Raw genomic sequence first — 20737 nt, 5'->3', positions numbered from 1 at the left:
AATAATGTTACTGAGAAGAAGTGGAATAATAAAGAAAGATTCAACCTGACTGTGTGGGCTTAAAGGACTGTGCATTAACAATTTATCTCCTCTGTCTTTTCCTCTCTGCCATCTTTCACATTTCTGTCTCTCATTTCCTTCACACTTTTTGATCTGTCCCCATCTATTTTCCCCCCATCCTCTTTCCATGCAGGGGATGAAGTGGTTTGGCAGAATGTCCCTCAGCAGCAAAAGGAGTAAGAGGAGGAGTAGAAGGAGCAGCTGTTGCAGCTGTAGCACTGGTGGTAATATTGTGCTGCTGTCCCTGGCTCTCCTGGTGACGGTGAACCTGATTGCAGAACCTGTGGCAGCTCAAAAGCAGCGAACTGCTGGCGTCTCAGAAAAAGTGCCGGTCCTGAACATTGCGGTGATCCTTGGACGCACGCGTTACATCTCAGACCGGGACATCCGGGCGCTGTGGAGCAAGGAGGACCCCATCGACGTCAACGTGGTCACACTGCTGGTCAACGAGACCGACCCGAAAAGCATCATCACCCACATGTGTGACCTGATGTCCGGGACCAAGATCCATGGCGTGGTGTTTGGGGATGGCACTGACCAGGAGGCCATTGCCCAGATTTTGGATTTTATTTCCTCGCAGACGCTCATACCCATCCTGGGCATCCATGGGGGGTCGTCCATGATCATGGCTGATAAGGTATGGAGCAGTATGTGTGGCGGATCCTGGATATGTGGGTGATTGCTGGAAGAATGTTTGATGACCTGTATGTTGTTGATGATTGGATGGAGTTGTGCAAAGCCGGATGTGGTATGAGGTAGACTGAATGGTTGTGTTGATGATTGAGTGATTGTGTGATTGCTTGGGTGGGGAGTGGTTTCCCCAAAGATCTGACTTTACATCTTTGTCAAACTGAGAAAAGCAAGTGTACACTCACCTGACGACTTTTACATATTCGACTGTTGGGGCTGTCGTAAGCCTGTAAAATGGTAATAATATCTTATCACACTAACAGACTGCAGGGAAGCCTTGCCACTTAGCTCATATATCAGTGTAGCTTGTGTCTGAGAAGGAAGAGAGAAGAAAGTCTAGAGAGAAACGAGGCTAGCATTGGTGGGAAGAGATAAGACGGAGGAGGTAAAAGTGGAAAGATGATGAGGTAAGTATCTGCAGGGAAGCGCTGGAGAAATGGGTGGAAGAAGAGAGTATTTTAAAAGCAGGTAGAGAACAGAAAGGAGGAAATAGGAATGGGTGAGGAAATATAAAAGGAGTGGGTATTTTAACAGTTTGGATAACAGTGAGTGTGTGTGCGGCACAGTGAGCTGTAATGTTGGAAGTCTCCATTCATGGTGCAGGATTCCCTCAGACGAGGTGCCAGAGTCCTGATTGGCTCTTACATTTGAATAGGCGATGTCCCCGCCTGCCAATCACTTTGAACCATGAAAAGGAATAGATGAACAGCACACGATACTGGGGATTCTTGAGGCACTGCTTAGCCCCTGGGATTCATCAGATTCTCAATGGGGATATTCTTATCTCTGTTACTTGCCCTGAAGATCAAAGCAGGCTTACCAGACAGTGTATTAGCCAGTCTGTCCTTAAAGATGCTATACATAGTGTTTTTGAAACACCAGTGTGACATTGTCACTGACCAGGACTCCCTGGAAAAAGAGATCTTGTATCACAATGGGACCAAATGAAGGATAAATAAAAAAAAGAAATGTCAAAAATATTGACAGATAAAGTAACTTGTAAACAAATGGTATTGTGCAATGGTATTGTTATAGCCAGATATTATTACCACACTTTTCTAGCTTTTTTCCCACAACCTCGTGCCGCTTCTGTGTGTCTGATTTTTCTTTCACTTTCCCAAAGAGAATTGATTTTTCTATCAACCTCTCTTTTTCTTCAAGATGCCCCAGTGCAAGAAAGCTAGCTCCATTCACACTGAAAGAATAGCATACTTGTTTCTATTTCATGCCGTAAAGCAATCTGTCTCTCTGGTGGTCCAGAAGATCTCCCACCAAATCCGACCCTGTGGCCCACAATAAAACAAGAAGTATAGAGGTCGATTAGGCTGCAGAACCTCTCGGCTACAATCTTGTTTGTTTACAGTAAATATACAAATGTCCTCAAAGTTATTGAGGTAATGATTCATTGATCCCTAATGCTACATGTGGTGCCTCTTGTGAAGAGGGAGGGGAGTGGTTGAGTGTTGAAATAGAGGAGGTGGAGAGGGGAAGCAGAGAAATGAAGGGGTAAGGGATAATCCCTCAGCTTGACCAGAGGCGAGGCTCAGTAGAGGGGAATTACAGAATGTACTGATTGGCACCTGCCACACACCACCTATTTGAGCAGCAGCAGTGCACACACACACACACACACACACACACACACACACACACTTCATGTCCCCTGTCAGCGAGTGTCATTGAAACAGCAGCGATTCAGCTCCTTGACAGCAGGAGTGTTTCCTCTGAAGAAATAGATGAGGGGAAAATAATCCACTTTAAAGTGCTCGACCCACCACTTCGTCTTCTCCTTCTTTGACTTTTTTTTCTTTTATTTTCCCTCTTTCTTCCCATCTTATTTATCTGTAGTAGATTCAACCTCACACGCTCCTCCACGCCATGTGAAGTTGTGTACTGTCCACTGCAATAGAGCTCATCCACGCTCTTGTATGGTATAATGTTAAAGCTTTTTCATCTCCCTTTGTATCCCCTTGGGACATTATTAGAGCCACTTAGCCATGTGCGAGGTTCCTCATCATAGTCAGTACTTCTTCTGGACATTTTGGGAATGCAGTGTTTTCACGTGGGAACAGTTAATGTACTGTGTATCCGAGGACACATTAGAGGATTATCATAGTTGGTTTACTTTAATTTTAAGTTCATTTTCTAATAATATCACATAAAATCTCATACATCTAATAAGGAATCCAAGCTGTAGATTTGGTCGAGATGTGAAAGTGAAGTCAGAACAGTCCAAACGCTGTCAATTCAGTATTTATACTATTAAATAATGCCTTTGATTATTTCCCAAAGACCAGCGTAATGTCTTCAAATTGCTCTTTTTGCCCCAGCTAGCAGTAAACAATACACAATGCGTTTTTTTTGGTTTTTTTTAAAAGATGTAACAGAAGAGAGCATCGAAGGTAGACTCAGCAGATATTTGGCTTATTTGTTTGCTTAATGATTTTACCTATTCTCAGTTATTCCTGAATCATTTTTGAATAATAATTTGATCAGTTGATATTTCCCTATTTTTTTAAGCCTATTTAGGTAAAATATTTTTTTGTAAATACACCTTAAGCGATTACATAGTCCACCTTATCTCCCTCGGTCTCTTAAAAGAGTTTTTTCTGTGTATACATGTTAAACTGCAGAATTAGAGGTCCTGGTATCACAGCATTCAGAGTCAGCAGCATGATGGTCGTGATGGTGTTAAGTGTGTGATAGCCGCCTCCCCCAACCACATGCACACATGCAAGCACAGCAGCCATAACGGTTGAGCGAGCGCTGCACTGTTTCCAAACAGGGATCAGAATTCTTCTAGTGTGTCCTCGGCTGTATCTGCTCTTTGTAGGGTTTACATAGTCTCTTACCCTCCTTAAAGTTTATATAACTCCTCACCCTCTGTAGGTTAAGGTTTTATGGTTACCCTCTGAAATGTAAGTAGCAGTCTTTCTGCCGCCTTGTTCCATGCAGATTTTCTCTAATCCTCATGTGAAATATGAGGAAAAGCTCGCCTGCAATGATTACGCCTTGTAAGACCCTCACTGTGTTTGTCTATTCACGATTACACCCGCGTGCTTGTGTGTGCATAGATATGTGTGAAATTTCCCTGCGTATATATGCTTTAATGCCTCTGTGCGTACAGTGTACTTTTCCTGTGTGTGCGCGCGTGTGTGTGTTTCCTTTGCCGTCACTTGGAGGCTAAATCTCTTGGTGCTGATGACTTCCAGTCAAAGCCATTTCCACATCAAACCCCAGAGAATTCACCATCTGAGAGCTTCCCCATTAAAAAAAGACACTATTTATGCTTGTCTTTCCTTTCTTTTCTGCTTTTATTCTTTCTCCTTGTGCTGTCCCTCTGCCCGTATCTCCATCCTTCTCTCTCTCGTCTTTCTTTCCTGCTTGTTAATTAGATAAATGTTGCAGTATCTCCCTGTGTCAGTCCCTTCCATACATCTCTCAGCCTTTGTTGAATAATGCATCACTTGCCTGTATTGAAAAGAATACATTATTGATTAAGGAAAGAAATGTCTTCCCTTGCTGCGTTTTCAGCAATTCAGCTTGAAGGTGCCACCCTAGCAGCTCCTTAAAACTGTGTTTTTGCCAACAAAAAAAAAATCAGTTTGTATTATTTTGTTTTTATTGCTGAGTTTTTTTGCTTTTTACACTTTACACACTCTTGTGTGTTTTTTGTGATTTGGTTGCCTAAGTTCTCTCCTTTCTGTCCTGTGTGGCTTGTGTCTTCTCATTCCTGATGTAATTGTGTGGGTGGATGTCTGGCCTGGCGTGTTGATTAGCTCCATGTAATTCTCGTGCTAAATGGTTATCGACTTGCTCAATGGTCAATAATAGCAACTGGATCATGTTGGTCACGAACGCTGTTCACTTTGTATTTCTTAAGTCATTTGTAGTGTCTGCTCTAACTCAGAGCTGCCCATTCACACGTCCAGTCTGACTTGTCTGAGGTCTTCTGCTGCTGCGTCTGTTTTCTTTATCTTTCTTTCTTTCTTTCTTTCTTTTTTTTTTTTTTTAGAGCACGTCTTGTGAATTAAATTATGGTCTGTGTACACCAGATGTGCTAACAGCAGCCTTGGGAGATGTCTCTTTCTGTTGTACTTCATGAAGACAAAGCAAACACTTTTCTCCTGAATAAAACAAGTCAGAAAATATTGTGCATGTTTATTCCTGCACAGTACTATAATGGACACACACACAAACACAATATTTTTACTTCATTTATTTGTATGCACGTGCATTAATTAATTAATTAATTATTCAGTAATGCAAACAAATTAAAATCAATGAATAAATAATGACATATACATTTATTATACTCAGTGGAGCGCAGGCACGAGACTCCCTGTTCACTTCACTTCACCTAATCAATTACACAGTTTTTTGTTTTTTCCAATTACAAAATCAGTGAAATTTGATTTTCTTGATACATTTGGAACAATCAAATTTTTGTTATTTGTCACTTGTAATTTGTTGTGAGAATTTACTGCCAAACAGACACTGGTTTGTGTTTGGGAATGAGTCCCAAAGAGCTATGTAAAATACTACAGAGATGCTTTACCTGACAAATGCAATAAGTAAAAGAAAATATCCTGAACTTCGTACTCTATGAATAATAAAGGGTGTATACACTGAGTTACACTTCACTCGTACTGGGCCCGGTTGTGACTATAGCAACCCTCACCTGAACACACTTGACATAACACCTTTTCAACCCATAAAGCTAAATTATGTTGCATACAAGATTCAGTTTGACTTTCTTCACTGGTTTTGAAAGAAAACAGAGGTAGCGTTTTTATTTAACTGCGCTGGGCTCCCTCGCCAAATGGTGACAAGAGAAAGGTGTTCCCAAATCCCAAAATGAACTGACTTTGCATTTCATTTCAAAATTCATTCTGTCGTTGTGCTTATGTTCATGTTTTGTGTTGTGTTGCCCTTTCCAGGGTTTGCGTTCAATCACTGTCTTCTCCTGTCCACATCACATTGAACCCCGATGACCTGATGATGGTCAGGCCAGTACACGCCCACCGATGGGTGAATGAGAGGCATACTATCATGTTCTTGGGATTAAAAAAAACTGTTGTAATTGACAGGGAATCTGTGGTAGTGATTTCTGTGAGCGGTAAAGCTAACAGTTATCATGTTGAAGAAAGATATGTTGATTTAAGGGTGATTTGTTATAGGAAGTCGACTGACAGACTGGACTCCATGGAGATAAAAAGGGAAACCCTGTGTCACCTACTGTTACTCAATGTTTCCATTTAACTAGTTAAACAATGATGCACACACATACAGTGTACACATGCCCCAAGTGTATTTATGTAATTTATTGATCAGTGGCAGTGAGACTTGTCGATGGACAGTGTTTTCTAATCACACATATTGATAAACTCTAGCACTTAGCACTCTGCATTTGAGTCTATGTGTGTGTACGTGTCTCACTGCATCTGTCATGGCGGCTAGTGTCTCATGACTAAAATTCTAATTTTTTTCTTTTTATATATACGCCAAATAAGCACACACACCCGATGTAACTGCCAACATTAATGTAGTAGATACAAACATTTGTGTGTTGTGTGTGTGTGTGTTATTGTGATCAAAGGACATTATTCATCCATCCCTGATGTTGTCTCCCTCAGGCAGTATAATTTCACTCACACACACACACAGTCAAGAACACTCTGATGTTTGTGGCTAGTGTCAAATAGCAAATCAGAGCACACGGGGGGGAACAGACTGAGAGACTGAATAGAAATAACGTTTTATGACATCACTCATGAGTTTGTCCAATTACCGTGTGGAGCAGTTTGTTTTTGCTTGGCTTAAATCACTCTGTCATTTAACAGGAGCCTCTTCAGCCCTGCTACACCACAGGGCCTGCTGCACTGTGTCGCACCACTCAAATGGGTGTGTGTCTCTGTGCATGTACTTTATCAATATATTGCCAACAAAGGCAGTCTATATATGTGTGTGTCTATAACTGGCTGTGTGTGTGCGCCCAGACTGCGATAATGACATCACTGGGGTGTTGTCAGATATCCTATTACCCCATCCTCAGTTACATTCCCATGGTAACACTTTCCTTGTTAGCTCTCCTTGTTTTGAATTCTTGGCGTGTGGCATTTGTGTGCATACATAAAAGTGTCTGCATGGCACTTAAACTATGAAAACATTTATGTGTGCAGATGTGTATGTGTGCAGCCACTGTATGTATGGGTATAGGTGTGTGTATTATTCCAATAGCTAGATGCAGCTGCCTTACAGATGAGGAATGGCCGCTCACTTCTCAAAGGGAATCGATACAAATGAATATGTGGAGCCAGAGGAAATAGAGCTGTTAGCTCTTTTTATGAGTATATTTCCCCCCACTTTTTTTTCTCCATCTCCTCCTTCTCTCTGGCTTTCCCTGTTGGCATCTGTTCCAAAGTAAAGAAAGTTTGTATTTTTCTGCCTGGTTTCTGGGCCTGTGAGCCCTTGGACCAGCTCTCCTTTCTTTTCTCCCATCGTCTCTGTGTCCTCTGCTTTTTCTCCCTCCTCCTCCTCCTTGTAGTGTCTATCACTCCTTCCCTCTGCCTCTCAGGAGAGCCTCAGCTTCAGCCCAAGGAATAGTAACAGCTGCAGTGTATACAGAGGTTTCAGCAACAACCACATGCACACACACACACACACACACACACACACACACACACACACACACAGAGTTGCTAATTGTACAGGCATACAGATGCTTGCAAAAGAAGAGTGCATTTTAACAGTGTCAAGTAGCCAAGTTGACGGGTCAGGTCAGGAGCTGTAAAAGCTCTTTTCTATAATAAAATCAACTGAATGAGTAGCCCTGCAACTGTAAAAACAAGAGTTAGGACCCACGGCATCCAAAGCACCTTTTCCGCTTTTTAAATTAATTGACAAAGGCTCAGGATGGAAGGGTTAGCAGTGTGTCATGTGATAGCTAAATATAAATTGATTTTGATGTTGTACTCCTGTAGGCATTTACTTTAGACTTTAATCTCCTTATGTATTTCATCTTCTCCATTTTATCCTTCTGCTGATACTTAGTCCTCTCTTCTTTTTTATTTTTTTAACCGTTGTCTTCTCCCACTGAACTAACCACTCTCTTTTTACAGAAACCCACTCCTGCTGTGAGAGATGCTGTAATAACGCTCTGTTAATGCTCAGCATACTTATGACGGCGGGCGGGAATTGATCAGGCTGCTACATCAACATCTATTCAGGCTATTTGTTTGGTGCTAGTGCCATTATTACTGTACAAGTGTTTTTGTGCGTACCAGCTAGGACGTATTGTCAGTCCGTGGTGTCGTTACAAGGATAAACAAACAAGAGCCTGGCTAACATCAGACTAATCCTCTTGTCTGTTTGTCTTGTGTGCATTTGTGTTTTTGCGTATGAGCGACTTTCTGTGTGTGTATATTTTTGGGTGGGTTTGTCTGTCCATCTTTGTGTGTGTGTGTTTCTTGTTGATTAACCCAAGTGTCTCAGCAGTAAATTGAATTCCTGATCTGCTCGACTCGACTCTTGTCAGCTGCCGTAAGCCGACAGAAATACCCTACAATAAATATAACATAAGCTCGGCGACCGAGAGACTGAAGAGGCGCAGGGAGAATAACGCAGCTATCACAGCTTTGGAGGAGAGAATTTTGTCATCTCAGCTTAAGCCTGACTAATATACAGATAACACATGCATGTAGTTACAGCCTGTGAAAGGCTTTTCATTCCTCGTCTTTGTGTCACGAGGCAATCGCATCAGTGTATAGTGAGTATAAATGTTAAAAAAAAAAAATAGAAATGGTTGCTGAAGCCTTCAAAGACACATTTGCTCATTTTCTGAACGTTGAAATTGTGTGATTAAATTGTCTACGCTCTGTATTTTAAGCTGTAGAACCTCAGCGAATCTTAATTCCTGGTGGTACACACTGCAGACTGCCTCATTATGAGCGACAGCTACTTATTAAATAGAAGCATCTTTTAGGAGGACTTGTCAGTCACAGTTATGGTGGAGGGGAGAGAGGAGACGGAGATGTGAGTGAGAGGTTGATTTTTCAGACTGCATTATCACAACCTACTGTCACTCATGCTCCTGAGATACACACAGATAAATATCAACTAAGTGTGCCCTTAGGGATGTTGATCTGATGGCTTATTTATGTTGACATGAATATGTAACACTGAACGCGTCACTCTATTGATTTCATTCCCCCTGACAATCAGAGGGGGAGTCTAGATTGACAGCTTGTTTAGGATGGATGCTTGAGAAAAGATTAGTAGTGTTAAGGGTTCTAAAGTCACCCTCCTCACAGTCCTGCAGCTGAAGCCACCATGATTTATGTGACTCCATATGCAGACTGATCCCCAGCAAGCCCTGTGGGTAGTGCGACAGAAGGTGGCAAAGGAGCCAAGGACAAAGAAGAAAAAGAGTTACAGGCTATTTGTTTTGACATGTGCATGGGATTCCAATTCCCATACTACATGGGGTGTCAAACAAATTTCTCAGGTACGTTTTTCTTCACAGTATCATTCCTGTTGATTAAATGCAAGAATGTTTGCAGCTGTAACACAAAATAATAGAAATAATGGCTGCACGCATAGATTTTTCCTACAATGAGCTGCTAAACATGCTAACAGTGTCTGTTTGGGATGCTAGCTTTGCCAAAAGAGTTGTATGACCTACACTATACAGACAAAAGTATTTAGACAGATGACCATTACACCGGTTGGGACTTTGGTGGCATTACATTCTAAGTGCATGGACATTGTTGTGGAGTTGCAGCTATAACAGCTTCAGTTCTTCTCGGAAGGCTTTCCACAAAATTTTGGAGTGTTTCTGTGGGTTTTTTTTTGTTTTTTTTGCCCATTCATGCATTGGAGCAATTGTGGGATTGGACACTGGTGTTGGATGACTCACGGTCTCCATTCTGGTTCATCCTGGGGGTGTTAAGTGGTGTTGAGGTCAGGACTTTGGCCCACAGGTCAGATTTTTCCACACCAAACTATTATAACCATGTCTTTATGGACCTTGCTTTGTGTGCAGGGATACAGTTGTGCTGGGGGGGGGGCTTCCTCTGGCTGTTGCCACACTGTTGGAAGCATAGCACTGCCCAAAATGTCTTGGTATGTTGAAGCATTAACATTTCCCCTCACTGGAAATAAGTGGCCCAGCCAAACCTCTGACAAACAGGCCCGTGCTTCACTTGAATTCAGTAATAAAGAGGTGAGTCTGAATACTTTTGTCTGTACAGCGCATCAGTCAGTGTGAAGTGGAAAGACTCCTCTTCCATCCTGATTTTCTTCTTTTTTTTAATCTTTCTCTCTTCCCTTTCTCTTTCCCTTTGAAAGAAGTTGTATCACAATGTATTTATTTGCCCCACTGCAACTATAATTCTTTAGGTAGGTCAGTTTGTGCTGGCTTTAGTAGGCTAGCTGATTCACCCTCATACTTGATAGTTTGTCATCCTGGGGGCAATGCAAATTCAGAACCGCAGTCATGGAAGGTCAGCCAGACACTTCAGAGGTTCAGAACTCAATAACAGTAATAAGGACCTGGGAGCCTTTATTACGCATGATCAGTTATTAGCAATCTTTTACGAGGTCAGCAAGGCTAGATTATGCTGAGTGGTGCGACACAGACAGACACAGCTATCCTCATCTTAAACTGCTCTCACATTTCTGTCAGCGTCTCTGTTTCTGGTGCGGCCGAGTGTCCTTGTTCTGTGATTACTGGTGCAGTCCATTTTCTTGCCTCGTTTCAGCAGTAATTTTCTTTAACACCACATAACAGCATCTTCTCCCTGAGCGGCTTTGGGATTTTGAATAGAAATCCACCGTGCTGGGAGGTCAGACAACAGTCACTTGCTTTAAATTTGATCTAATTAGATGAGCCGTGGAAAAAAAAAAATGGTCCTCCCGCTCCTTGAACTTCAGCTCAGAAAAAGAGGGTCGGAGATGGAAGAGAGCCAGATGATAGATAGGGCAAGGAGACATTGTTCTGTGGTTATTTAAGAGAATATTATTTAAATAGGTCATTGTACAACAGGAGAAAAGTGACGAAGGCTCAGCTTTCATTTTTGGGTCGATAACTGCACTGTTTTTGAGCACAGCACAGGCTATAGAACCAGGTCTTCCCGCATTCCTTTGCAGCTTTCTTTTTCTATCCTCGTCTCCTCTTCTCATCTGCATTTCTCATCTAATCTTTAAAGTCTATCTGTCCTCCCCTCTCTCTTTCTTCTCCCATCACGGTTCTGTTAAGTGTTTGAAGATTGAAGTGAGAGATTTCTACTCGTATCTATTGCAGCCATGTCGAAAGGAGTTGGCAACAGCTGCACCCCACACTCTCTCTTCTCTACACACACACACACACACACACACACACACACACACACACACACACAGCACTTAATGAAGCTATGTCCCTTGCCCTCCACTCCTTTAGAATTTAGGAACAGAATGTTTGATTCTGCTCTCCTGTCTTTCATGGCACTGCCTTTTCTATTTCATTTCTTTCCCTTCTGACTTGAAAGAGCTCTCTCTCATTCTCTCACTCACACACACACACACACACACACACGCACACAGTCTTGCAGAAATGCCGCTGCCAGATTACTCCGCAGTGTCTGCAGTGAACGAGCACAATCACGTTAGAGTAGGGCTGGCTTGCTTCTCTCGCCTGCTCGCTGTGTCCTGTGTAGAGCTGCTCCAGCGTAGCAACACAATTCCATTAAAAAAAGGACCATAGTCTCTCCCTTAGCGTTAGCGTAGCGTAGCCTAGCCCAGCACTGCACCATGTTGGGGGCAGTGAGCTGTGCTAAAAGACAGGGAACGGAGAGATGCAGGCAGTGAGAGTGACATGAATTAAATATCCCTCAGACGAGCCCCTTCCTTGTTTCACTCGTCTCTCCATTATGATGGAAAGCCTGGTGGAGCATGAAGTCAACCTTAATTGTTCTGAAGTAGCAGGCTAGATGGGCGTCAGGATGGATGGATGGATGGATAGGGGGAAAAAAAAAAAGGGGGGATGATTTGTAAGAATGTCCCTGTGTGACAAGCAGTGAACAAGCTGTGAGCACTGTGGGGGGGCTCTCAGGAAAATGGCATTATTCATGTTTTATTGGCACACTCAGTTTATTTGCATCTCTCTGCCTCTCTCGCTCAATTTCTCAGTCTACGTAATGTACGGCCAGCACTTTGCTCTTAAAACTTCAGCCTTGAAAAAAAGAGAAAAAGGATGCTGCCTTGCATCCATTAACATGAAAGACAACTTAAGAGGTCTTGTCGAGCCTGACAGGAAACTGAAATGTCCTTGCAGCCTGACTGTCGACTGAAATCCACGTGTTCTTCGCATCTGCAAAGTTTCAGCCCTCCAGACCTAAAAGCAACAGAATTTTAATAGCCTCGCTCATACATGAATTCATCTTTTGGCCAGTCGTGTGTTTTAACTTGTCGCACCTATGTTTTACATTTGCCTTTTAATGTGTTGAGTTCAGACATGAAGCACGCACTGTTTGTTGTGCAAGAAAATGTGGTGGACGTAGTTTGCAGTAAGCCTGTGCGACAGCTACATGATTTGTAAGTATTCTGCAAGACACCGTTATGCAGTAGCTTATAATGTAGGCTTCAATGGCTACGAATGTGTCCCCGTACATCTTTGTCTTCGCAGTTTAAATGCTGCAGTGAACGACTTTTTGGAGAGGACTATTTTTAGTTTTCAGGTCATTTGCAACTTGTCTCAGCACTCTCGGTTCCTTTAACTGCAGAGTCCTTAATATGAAGTCCTTAAAGTGTCGTGTCGCATCATGTAACTGACGTAGTGCGGTGAGCTCTTTGCTTTTCAGATTGCAGTGTTGTGGAATTCAGCTGACTTCAGAGATAGAAAGAAGAGAATGGGGACAACGAAAGAGTGACTCAACAGCTTTCTCCTTGAAAAAGCTACAGAGAAAGAAAGAAGGAAAGAGAAAAGAATGAGCAGAAATCATAGAGGTAAAGACAGAATAAGACTTACAAAGGAACCTGGAGAGAGGCTGAGGGGTTTTTAAAGAAGCCATCTTTAATTAAGTTGATAGTGTGTGGTTATTAGCGATAAGGTTTTTGCTGAGAAAAGTCAGTGTGCGTCCTACCCCTCCCCCCCACACCGCATACTGTAATTACTGTATGCAACCTCTGTTAATAAGCACTTTGTGACCCTCAAATCCGTCCTCTGGTACTCAAGGTGATAAGGCTGCAGCTTCAGAAAAATGTCAATAGATAATTAGTCATAGACAGACATTTCTGCTTCAGTCGTGTTCAGGCGTCAACTTATTTAGTTTCTCTAAAGGTAAATTTTATATTATTAAATTCTACATTGACACTGACTGTAAAATGTAGAAAACACTAGTACCAGCAAAAGACTGTAGCATCAGAAGGCTATATTACAAAGCTCTAAAGCAGATTAATTGATGATTATTTGATATTTTGACATATCATCACCTTTTTATGGCAAAGATGTTGGCAAACTGTTGCCCGTTTGTACATCCTGCACATATGGAGCCACACACATTTGGTGTTTATTTCTGGCCACATGATGAATGTTTGTCTGTATTTTTTAAATAATAATAATATAATTTAGCTTGTGGAGCTTGTAGTCTGATACATTATTTTAGCATCTGTTCCTCTGTGTTCTAGTCCAGCGTTTCATCTCCCACCAGCCTCAGCATAAGTCCTCCTCCTCTTCTCCCTCTATGTCTTGTTCTCCGTCCCTTTCCCTTGTCCTTCCCCTTGCTGTCCATCTTATCCATCCTTTGGTGCTTTTATAAGCTTTTTTTGGGAGGACGGGTGTACAGCGAGACGTAAGGGGAGGATTTAAAAATAGCAGAAGTACCGAAGAGAAAACAGCAAGGGAGGGAAGACGAAATGGGGGGGAGGCTAAGGGGTTTCAGGGTCAGCGTTGACAAATGGGCCTGCGGAGTTAGCCGGGGCTCCGGGGAGCACTGACAGTTAGGTCAGCGCACCCCAAGGGGAACAGGGAAATGGGGTTTTTACCTGCTGAAGCACCTGAGAGGGAAAGAGAGGGGGATGGAGAGAGAGAGAGAGATACAGACATAGTATTCATGGTGAGAACAAGCTATTTGAGCTTCATTTCGCTGCTATTTAAAGACACAGGGTGGGGTTTGCCATCGCATTTTGTGCCAGAGCAGCTGGCAGCAGTGTAACTTTTACTACATTTATTTTTAACCATTTTGTTGTACACATTTTTTTTTGTGTCAACACTGACTGCCATGTTAGAAGAAGAATATTGTACATTTAGGGAAAACCAACGCTCTGGGTGTTGACATTTTGCCTCAAAAACATATCATGAACATGACGTGTTTCAGTTTGCTAACATAACTGTATGTTAACCAGCATTTATTTATCATAACCACCAAGCAGTCACAGTGGCCAAAGCTTAACCAGGCAATATTCATATGGTAGCTTCATCGTCAAGGCTGTAGCTACTGGTAATGAAACTGACATCTTGTCCTGAGCATTTGGGTGTTCTAGTATAACACTAAATATATATTAAAAAGAATCTCCACGCCAGGATTTTACTACAGGCTATGTGGCGAAAACTTTGAAGTGTAGGGAAATAAGAAACAGTCGGCAAATTTAATGTTGTCTGCAACAATTAATAAATTAATTAGGCATATTACTTGTCACTGAAACTAGAGGTTTTGCTGAATCATCTGCTATCAGTATTTGGTAAGGGGGCTGCATAATACCTCTTTTATGATGTTTTTTTATCAAATATTTCCCCCACCTACAACTGGGCTGTCATATTTCTCATTCATTTTGTGAAATGTTTGTATTTTGCACACATTTCTCATAGATATTAGGTTCTTTGCATGATCGAGATCCTGCGCAGTTGGGTTATGACATGTTATAAGAAGACTGACACAAATTGGTTTAATTGTGAAATGACTGAAAGCTTATTTCAGAACTTCTGCAAATATGCAGAAACAATACTTAACTGGTCCCACGTGTGCACCTGTGTGACTTCTTTAAATGAGTCAGACCCTTTACAGGGCTCCATATAATTGATATGCCCTGAAAATATACTTCTTTACACAAGTTTCCAACAAACCAACTCTTTATCCTGTGGATGAACTTCCAACACTGTCTCCAGGTAAACCAGCGCTTTGTGATAGCTTAGGTAAGCTGTCCTTGAGAGAAGCGATCCTTTATTCTCTTCACTGCAGCAAACCCACGCTCTGCTTGGCCGACCCTGGCTTTTAATGCTCGAACATTGAAGCTCCTCAATGAATAGAGCCGTAGGTTTGTTATTAAGGCTTTTTGAATTACTCAAATCACTGACTTTCAATTGCTAATACAGAACCTTGATGAAGAGTCATGATGAGGTGAGGGTTTTTTTTTTTTTTTTGGATGTGTGTGCACTGGCTTGGGTGTGTGGGTCCAACATGCAGTGTATGTCTGCGTGTGTGTTTGAGATGTTAGTTTAGTCCAACCTTGACAAGTAGGAGAGGGCATTGTTAGTGCACGCCCACTGAGAAATATGCCTTGACAGAAAGAGAAACACTCACTCAAACACGCACACAAGGAACACAAACTTCTTAACTATGTCAGAGTGAAATTATTTTACTGAGCCCAGGCCACACCTTAACACACACAAACGCGCACAAACACACTCAATGGTTACAGCTTTTGCAAACATTATCTCTACCTACTACTTAAATGCTGTGCAGCAGATCCTAAGAGATGCCTGCATATGTTAAAAAGCACAACACAAGTTTTGTGCCCACACACCACGTGCAACAACCCCTCACACACACACACACACACACACACACACACAATGTTAAGCACAGTTAGCTATTGATAAAGACTAAAAGCTCCCTCATTTAACTGTGGTCTCCCTGCAGTACACTGGCTGTAATTTATTACTGTCTGCAAACAAACACACACACACACGCTCATGAATGATGGCTTTGCAGTGCTGTCACTGCAGACCAAGGCCAGCTCAAGCTATTTATTTAGCATTCTGCTCACTCACTGCGTGTGTGTTTTGTTTATGTGTGTTTCGCAGTGTCCTATAGCTCAGCAGTAAGAACAGCTACGTATCTATTACAGCAGTTCATTCATCTGTGTGCATTTGGCCACCCTCACTCAGTACATTTCTTCCAACAACCAATTCACCATTGCAGAAAAGTACCTGAAGTAGAAAAGAAAGAACCCTGACACCTTTTATGGAAAGCATGTTTATCGCAATTTAACCTAGTAACACAGTATTACAGTGCAAAAAGCATCACTCACCATTTATTACCAAAAATGGCCCTCGTGAGTGTTTTCTGTTCTCCTGCCTTTATGATTATGTTCTAGTTTCAGTTTCCCCTGTCACATGCTCTGCAGACCATCCACATCAGCTTCCCGTAGATGTTTTGTGCCTTCTCCAGGAAAATATAAACATGTTGTTTTAAGTTTCATGTTTTGACAGCCATGTCTCCCATATTTTCCAAGTATTCTTTTATCTTTATTATTATTTATTATGTTTTATTGCCTTATGTGCAGTCTGCTTCGTAGCTGAACTGAGTCTTGTTTACACTACTGACTGTCATCTCTGTTTTGTGGAGCCATTTAAAGTCTGTGTTTTAGGAAATGAAGACAAAGGAGATAAGAGCCCAGGTTCCAAACAGCACCGTCATCACAGTGAGGAATTTGGTAATTTATACACAAAATAATTCCACGCATGACTTTCCAAAAATGCAAACACCCATTCCAACTGGAGACTTTCATTTAATTAGCAACTTTGTATGTGTCACTTACAAATAATCAGTATAAGGCTCTCCATTGTAATCACAACAGCAGAAATTATTTTCTCCCTTATTAATCTTATGAACAGGAAAGTGACACATTAAGCAGCAGAATAAGCTTAATTTAATAAATAACCAGTTGGCATAATAGTGCTTCTCCCACAGTAGTTTATTGGAATGAAAAGGTAGAGAAAATGATGCGTAGAAGATATCAAATCATGATATCAACAGGCTTAAGTAACATTTTTTAATCCCCACCACCACCACTAGACACACACACACACACACACAGTGCAGGATTACTTTGTCAATTTTGTGATGGCAAAATGACTGCAGGGGGTATGGTGATTAACTGGCCTAATGGGATCACTGATCCTCCTCACTTCCTTTCCTCTCCACTTTTCCTCTCTTCTCCTCAACAAGGACCCAGAACATCATGAAGAGATAACATCTCTCTCCTTCCCATCCCGCTGTTTTCTTTCTCTATTTCTGCCTGCTACCGCATTTTACAGTCACTTCCTGTGTGTGTGTGTGTGTGTGTGTCTTTGAAAGATGCACACAGAGAAAGGGTTTGTGTCTTGGTCTGTGTGTGTGTGTTGAAGTGGGTAAATTGTTTTCAAGGTTCCTTCTCAGCTTGCAGTCAAATATTCTTTCAGATGCAGTCTGCTTTTGTGAGTGTGTGTGCGTGTGAACTGTCAGGTGTTCCTGTCCCTGTGGCGAATCATCTGCCTGCTCCTTAGGGGTTGTTGGCAGCCACTTTTTAAACTGGCCTCCCCCTGGACACCTCTGTCCTTGTCTGTGCCTGAAAGTACCCATATCTTTCTCCTTTAACTCTCACTCACACTTACTGTACTCTGTGTACTGTGTGTATGTGTGAGTGTGTTTTCGGTTGAAAAGCCAACCTGCATGTACCGTGTGCAACAATGAATCACTTTTTCACTGTTGTCCTGCCTCACAATGGAATTGTTAAATGAAACCTTAGCAGTAAATTCATTTGCATCAGACAAATATGTCTGTAAATCAACAAAAGCTAATTTTAAAGTTGATATATTTAAGTCTTTTACTTATTTTTAATATTATTTAACCAAATATGTTTTACATATTTTTTTACATATGTGATAAAGAAAAAGAAAGGACAATTTTATATACTTTGTTATTAAAGGAAAGGTTTGACTCTTGTCTGGCTAAGGATGAAAAATGTACTGAAAGGACAAAAGCATGATGCTCAATCAAATAGCAGAAAAATCTCACCCATCCTGGATTATGTTGATTGTCTGCATTATGTTGTTTCATTTGTGATTCCATTTATTCTCTAAGACTTTGACCGGCTTGTACTGTGTGGCACCTCATCAGCCTGTGTTTGATATCCTGCATCCACTATCACAGTTTTCTTTTTTTCCAATGCTTTAAAAGTTTACATTGTATGGGTGTACCACGGGGACGCAGATCAATTCCACAGCATTGCAGGCAGTGGGGATAATGAGGCTTTTCCATTGATTAGAATTTAATTGAGAGGCAGCGATGGGCTGAGGGAGGCAGGAAAGGCTATTGAAAGCACTCAGGACTGCGAGGCTGCCCCTCGCACTCCTCCGAGACCTCTTCTCATTCCTTCACTCTTTTCAGTGTGCGTCGCGCTCTGTCGCTCCCCGTGTTCCTCGGACACTTCTCTCTCCTCCTCCTCCCTTTCGCCCTCTCTCTGTCCCTCTTGTAATGACGGTACATGGTCACAAAGAAATTAGGCCCGTCATTGTTCCTCACTATATCTCTGACCGAGCGCCGAGGCTGCTGGAGATGATGCAGCTGAATGATAAGTGAGTCTCACAGCGCAATCACACCCTTCCAATTTACATCTTAATTCAGCTCAGTTTGCTCTCACACACTCAAAATCTCCTGTGTGACACACACAGCCAAACAGACAAAGCAATAGAGTCCTCACACACACACACACACACACACACTTCACTGAGGCAAACTGGTAAACTACCCTTAAACTTCATCTGTCTCCTACCTCTCCAATCTTTCTCCCTCAGTTTCTTCCTCTCTCTCTCATTTATCTTTCTGTCTCTCTGTTTTGCTCCCTCTCTCCCCTCCCTCCGGTCTGTATTGCGGTACTTGGGGCAACACTTTATCATTCTAAAATGAAAACATCTCTCCGATCTTGTACACTGAGTAATTGATCCTCCTCTCTGGGGTTTTTACTTTCTTCAATTACATTCAGTCAGAGTGTTGACAATAAGAGAGATGCACAGATTGGCAGGCTGCTTTCCCTCTGCTCACCTTCTCTCTCTGTGTGTGTGTGTGACATTTACTGCTGAATCTCCATCAGACCTGGATACTTATTGGACTTATTTTTACATCTAAGGCTTTATGTGTTAACTGCATAAGACGTTTTTGCAGCTGAGTGTTTTCATGTCTATTTCCACATGTTAAGGTGGTGCTGTCAAGGTGCTTTCTGCAGTTGCATTTGTGTGTACGTGCTGTTTACATCAGTAAATTCTGTGTCCTACACCTCTGTGTACACTATGATGTTCAGATGAAATTGTTATTGTGCTAGAAAGTACACACACACACCAGTATATGTGTGATAGTGCTGAATAGGTAATTTGCCTGAAGCGGACACAGAGCGATTGAAATGTTCCCAAGGACAGATGTAATTGCATTTCATGTCCTGTAGTGGTGGACAAACACACACACACACACACACACACACACACACACACACACAGTGGCGTAATAATGATTGTGTACTTTCTAAAGAGTGCATTCTATTTCCTAGACATCTTTTTAGGGTATCATTAGTGTGTCTGTGTGTTTGTGTCCTCCTGAATGTATGACAGCACTTATTCACACAGAAAGGTCACTTTCACTTTAAATTAGGTAGAGGGTAAGGAGATGCAGGTGTGGAGCAAGAGGAGGCGGAGAGGGTGGAGTGAGGTGATTTGGAGGGCAGTAAGGAGAGTAATGGTGGTGGGGTAAGAAGAGAGGAAAAGAGATGCACAGTTGGACAGGCAATGGTTAATACAGGCAGATCAACATGAAGCAATCTGCTTGAACAAAGAAAACATTTGGTATTACATTTTTTGGTAATACCAATGAAATGGTGCGTCCCAGAGTCCTTTCATTGTTTATTTTCATTTAATCTCTTTCTCATACTGTTGCATGACAGAATGAGCAGAGGAGGAAGATGTCAAGGCAGAAGTGAAGTCACATCAGTGAGCAAAAACTCTAAACTAATAAAATACAGATTACACAGTGTCGTAGCCTATTCTCTTGTCAGTGCTGCTTACACCATAATCTACAATGTCCTGTGTGTGTGTGTGTGTGTGTGTGTGTTAGACTGACCCTTCGAGGTCACACACCCTTAGGTAATGGCTCCATTAGGAAGACAAAGAGCTGCACTCGTGCCTCAAACACTATCACTCTCTCTATTTCTGTCTTTGTCTCTCCACATCTTTTCCCTTTCCTCTCACTTCCATCTCCCACGTCCTTTCTTGGCCCCGCCCCCGACAGACATGACATAAAGACACAGACCAAGTCGACAAGATTTGTAGCATCAGTTAGCTCATAAATTTATGATGTGCAATTTCATCATGCTGACCTGTGTGTGTGTGTGTGTGTGTTTGTTCATGCATAAACAGCAGCGATCTTGCTGGCCTAGAGTTTGAGACAGTCATTAACCCTCTTACCCTGCTCTCATTATCTCTCCCACCCCTCATCTCTTCTCTGACTCAGAGTATGTGAGAGTTGGGGTGTGTGTGTGTCCATTTGTTGCTGGCATTCATCTTAATAAATCAGCAATCTGTCTCAATTTTAAAGAGATTGGTTTGGGATTTGAACCCACATTAGGTGGTGATTAGTCCAGGTCCATAACCAGCTAAAGTGGGGCCTCATTGCACCGTGCTGTTGACACAGAGTGTCAGCACTTAGAAAAAGTTCTCTATGAGGCTGAAGCCATCAGTTGTAATTGCCTTTGATATACTGGCTTTCTTTTACATTGTAGTTCAGCATAACAATGATTCTTTATTCAGTAACCAAATGATATTTATTTCATTAAGCCATCAATATGCAGGACTCGCATTGGGTTGATTACCTGTAGTTTCTCCTCTCAGACTGTACAAAATGAGCTGACTGGGAGATTTTCAGTGATAGTTGGTGCAGTGAGCATTATTATTGAAATCATTAATAACAATGGTAAGAATAAA

At 41.9% G+C, this 20737-nt stretch overlaps 1 protein-coding gene across 5 annotated transcripts in view; it reads left to right on the top strand.

Annotated features, from left to right (window-relative positions):
• The window catches only part of grin2aa (glutamate receptor, ionotropic, N-methyl D-aspartate 2A, a), a 136467-nt gene that overhangs the window by 9768 nt on the left and 105962 nt on the right, over window positions 1-20737 (top strand). For all 5 annotated transcript variants that reach the window (XM_046415933.1, XM_046415929.1, XM_046415930.1 and 2 more), the window contains one exon: window positions 194-697. In XM_046415933.1, the coding sequence (XP_046271889.1) occupies window positions 197-697 (501 nt within the window). In that variant the 5' untranslated portion in view covers window positions 194-196. The remainder of the gene's footprint in view (window positions 1-193; window positions 698-20737) is intronic.

The sequence above is a fragment of the Scatophagus argus genome, chromosome 16 (genome assembly GCF_020382885.2).
Source record: "Scatophagus argus isolate fScaArg1 chromosome 16, fScaArg1.pri, whole genome shotgun sequence".
Taxonomy (NCBI): Eukaryota; Metazoa; Chordata; class Actinopteri; family Scatophagidae; genus Scatophagus; species Scatophagus argus.
The sequence above is the reverse complement of the archived record's forward strand: the minus strand, read 5'-3'. Positions and strand labels throughout refer to the sequence as shown.